The following is a 4,245-nucleotide window of genomic DNA, read 5'->3' as shown; positions in this document are numbered from 1 at the left end:
ACAATTAGTTGATGAGTGGTTATAAAATCAGTTGCTTTCCTTCATGATTTTATTATCATATCTTTGCACATATAATTAATAACAAACCTACCTAAGCTTGTGTAGGTCATTAGTTCATAATTTCGTCACTTAATAGTATAATGTACTAATGCTATCTAAAGCAGTTATCTTTCGCAATCTTATGATCAATAAAGAACAATAATTCACTTCTATGTACTTAACTTCTATTTTGAGTGATATCAGACATTAATAAATTCCAATTTGCAGACATGTAATGGAGATGTGTAGTGTACATGCTAACCTAATATACTGTCTCTTTCCTGCCATAATTTATGCACCTATATGTTTGCAAAAAAAATGCAACCACTCATCATTATTGATGTGAACTCAACAAATTAGTCACACGTTGGATTTGCTTAAAAAAATATTACTCATTTTGTACTTACAACCTAATTTTATTATGAGAAACATAATTTACAAAACGTAATTCTAAACCTACAAAGTAGGTTTTTGTTAATCGAGGATTCGGATTTAAGCTTTATTTTTCTTACCTTTAGCTGAAATATATTGTATATGATGTAATCAATTACTTATAATTAACAATTTTAATTTGCAATCCTTTCTAGTTAATTCAATTTTTTAAATTTTCTACTATTTTCCACGGTTATGAAAATATTGTATTTTCACATGATGTAACGTGGTAATGGATGAAAGAAGTTTGTTTGACTACCTTTTGTCTATAAAGCTAGAGATATGCAAATTAACATATTGCCAAAAAAACATATAGAACAACAGAGCAAGATCACCAAGAAGCTAAGTCATGGTTACGAACTTACAATACTGTTATGATCTAATGGATAAAACTTAGTTAATTCAGTGGATAGTTTATATACTACTGATAGGATTTAATGTATGGTGAAATTCAATTCATCATCAACAATAATTTTTTAATAGTTTATTAGAAATGGGCAATCTATTCAGTGAGTAGATGTAGTTATGTCTGTGCAGCCGTACAGATATGTGTATTGAGATTATAAAGTGCAGATAATGGTAGCATTAATACTTGTACGAGCTCCAAATCCAAAGCACCCAAGTTCAATAACTAAGATAAACTAAGTAATCCATCCATCAAAATCGCATCCAAAACACACTTACAAAGGTGATAATGTTCCCTTAAAAACTGCTAATGATTCTTCCACCATGCACAAAATCAGTTAAAGAATTCCTACTAGATTATAATGTGGGTTGAGCATAAATTATCAGTTAAATCACAAAAAAAAGTAGTATATAAAAATATTCTCCACTCCATAAAAGAAGCCAACAATATGAGATTTAGGTGGGATGGCATCAAAAGTGGCTTATTGGCCATCATACATTTATATGTGACCTTCATCACTTAAACAAAGTATTTTTCCCTTTCATTTTCAAGAAAAGAGTACCTCATTGTAGTAGGCTAGCTTTTTTACTATAATAAATCAATTTTTGAGATGGAAAAAGGAAAAGGAATGATTTTGACCACCTTTAAAATAAATTATGATAATAACTCTTTAATCTTGATATGATTTCTTCTTATCTAAAATATTGTTGTTCTCGATATCAAAAATATATTGTCGTTCAGATTCAGGTGATAATATAAGCTTCTTAGAGTTGTTTGAACTAAATTTTGATAAATAAAGTTAAATGACTTCTCTTAAGTGGTTGAAAGATTTAAGTCGTTCTTACTTCCAAGAATGAGATCAATATTTGAAATGGTAAGAGTGTAAGACCAACATCTAAATGAATTTAATCTTATGTTGTAATATTCACGATACAATTATAGATATTCCAAATTTAATCCGTAAAATACTAAAATTTTGAAATCAAACCTAGTATGTAATAAAATTTCTGAGAACTTGCTTTCTCGAAAAATAAATTATACAAATTCCAACATCACTTTCCAAGAAACGCTTTTTTACTCCTGTGGTATATAGATTTGTATTTCGTAACTTTAAGATTGTAAAATCAAACATCACTAGAAGGTAAAAGCCTTTTAAAAGTGAAATTCCCCAATATCCCTACTCTCATAGAGTCTTAATTGTTAAGTGAACTGAATCGACGCATATAAAATATTGGTCCAGTAGAATTCTTCTCCATACCAAACAAAAACAAAACACATCCTTTCACTTTCCACCCCATCTCAATCCGATCTTAAAGTTTCACCCACCATCTACCATTGGGATCCACATCATAGATTCCATGCTTTCATGAAAATGGAAAGAGATGGAAACAAACAATAAAGAGAGGAAACATAAATGAATGAGATACCATCTAAAAAAAGTACCAAAAGGGTAATATTGGAAATTTAAAACAAACAAATACCCATTTATGCTCAAACTTTTAATTTAATGTTACATCAATATAAGAACCAAATACTCACCCACCCATCACTTTCATGCCCTACAATAATTCATGTACATACGGAGCAAAAAGAAGCCGCATGAATTTTTTTCCATCCTATCAAAATTAATTTATTTTATATGCCTTCAAAATCAACTAGATTTTGTAAGAGCAAAAAAAAACTCTTTCATCTATTATAGTATCATGATACATGAATAAAAGAAATATAACATAGAGATTAATTTACTAAATGTAAAAAAAAGTACCAAAAGAATTACCTAAATGGGCTATATCTTTGCAAATAACCCAGATAAATTCCTTTTTTTATATAATTTGTTTTTGTAGTAGTAATAATAATAATAATAATAATAATAATAATAAATATCGAAATAATATTGGAAAAAATAATCTTGATGAATGTTGAGTTGTTCACCAGATCCCTCCTACTGTTAAATGCAGCCTTGAGAATTCTGATCATTTATCTGGAAGAATAAAATGAATATTTGAGTATACATCCTTTCCAACTTAACTGCATTACTGTGCAGCAATCTGATCAAGCCATGCCCCCAAAGCAGAATGATCTACTGATTCAACCTGAGAGTCAGAATTTGAGCCATCGGCGTAAAGCATTGAGCTAGGTACTGTATTATTCTGCACCTCTTTGATATCAGAAGATGGTGAATCCTTGACCAATGATTGAACCCAAGAAAGATCAGGCTCCTCGCCGTTATGTCCGGATGTATATGAACGTTTCAAACGATTCAACTCATCACCATTAACTGACCAATCAGCTCTTCTGTTAGAGGGCGATTCCCAATTAGACCATGAAGCAACACTCACAGGGGAACCAACCATTCCACCATTCTCAGGTATGAGATCTCGAGGCAAATGAGAACCAAGATCACGTGCACTTAGACTGCGCATCTGCTGTTGTTTGTCACGCAAGGCAAGTGCAGACAACCGAGGTGAAGACATTATACCAGGAGAAGATGGCCCAAACGAACCTGCACGAGTGTATGATCAACTGGATTAGGGGAGAATGCTTTAGTATTTATGGGTGATAACATGCTTTGCTGCTGCTGCTGAAAATGGCTAAGAACTGCAGATTTCTGTGAAGGAGATGAGATCTCAGCAGCTGAGAAAAGATCATCAAGGTTTGATGGTGCCATAATCTTTGATCTAGGTGAGTTAAACTGTGGCTGTGAAAAGCAAGACATATCATTAAGCATACGCCGTTGCTCTAAATCATGCAACATACTCAACTCCTCAGCGTGGATGTCTCTTGCATTCAAGGATGATCTCAGACGGCTTGTTTGCATATTGTTGGCTTGAGTGTTGAACCCTGGGAGATGCAAGGTAGGAATGTTCTGCTGCTGCCAACCTGCCGAAGAGTGAGGAATCCCATTTCCAGAAGGGGAGAGTGGCGGTGTGAATGGTGATGGAGACATGGCAGACGCTGCAGATGGTGAACCAGGAAAGAGATTCAGGGCAGCAGCCATGTCCATAACAGCAGCAGCAGAAGCCACAGAGCGAGGCGAAGGAACAGCAGAACCTGTTGATGCATATAGAGGTCGGAGTTCCTGAGGGGTGTGAGCAAAGAAGCATACCCGGCGATTACAGCTCGTGCCATCTTTGCAAAGCCTAGTCCTGTATTGTGCTGGATGTAGCCAACACTCAAACACGCCATGAGCATACTCACACATATCACCACGCCTACAAGCACCCTTACGAAACTCGGGACAAGGGACACAACTGTAATGGTATTTCCTAGGGTCCCTTCTCCTAGCATTCTCCCCAGGATGGACAAAGGGACACTCAGTCCAATCATGTGAATAGGCTCGTGAGCAAGGTCGGACCTTAAATGAGTAC

General features: G+C 34.6%; 1 protein-coding gene across 1 annotated transcript; it reads right to left on the bottom strand.

The window, feature by feature from the left end:
- Nucleotides 1-2,650: 2,650 nt before the first annotated feature.
- LOC104889987 (zinc finger CCCH domain-containing protein 24) lies at nucleotides 2,651-4,241 on the bottom strand (the record flags this gene model as incomplete). Its single annotated transcript, XM_057394177.1, is given in 2 exon segments — nucleotides 2,651-3,386; nucleotides 3,389-4,241. Coding segments are annotated over 2 exon segments (1,329 nt in total), but the record flags the coding sequence as incomplete, so codon positions are not given.
- Between the last annotated feature and the right edge of the window lie 4 nt (nucleotides 4,242-4,245).

The sequence above is a fragment of the Beta vulgaris genome, chromosome 4 (assembly GCF_026745355.1).
Source record: "Beta vulgaris subsp. vulgaris cultivar EL10 chromosome 4, EL10.2, whole genome shotgun sequence".
Classification (NCBI taxonomy): Eukaryota; Viridiplantae; Streptophyta; class Magnoliopsida; order Caryophyllales; family Amaranthaceae; genus Beta; species Beta vulgaris.
The sequence above is the reverse complement of the archived record's forward strand: the minus strand, read 5'-3'. Positions and strand labels throughout refer to the sequence as shown.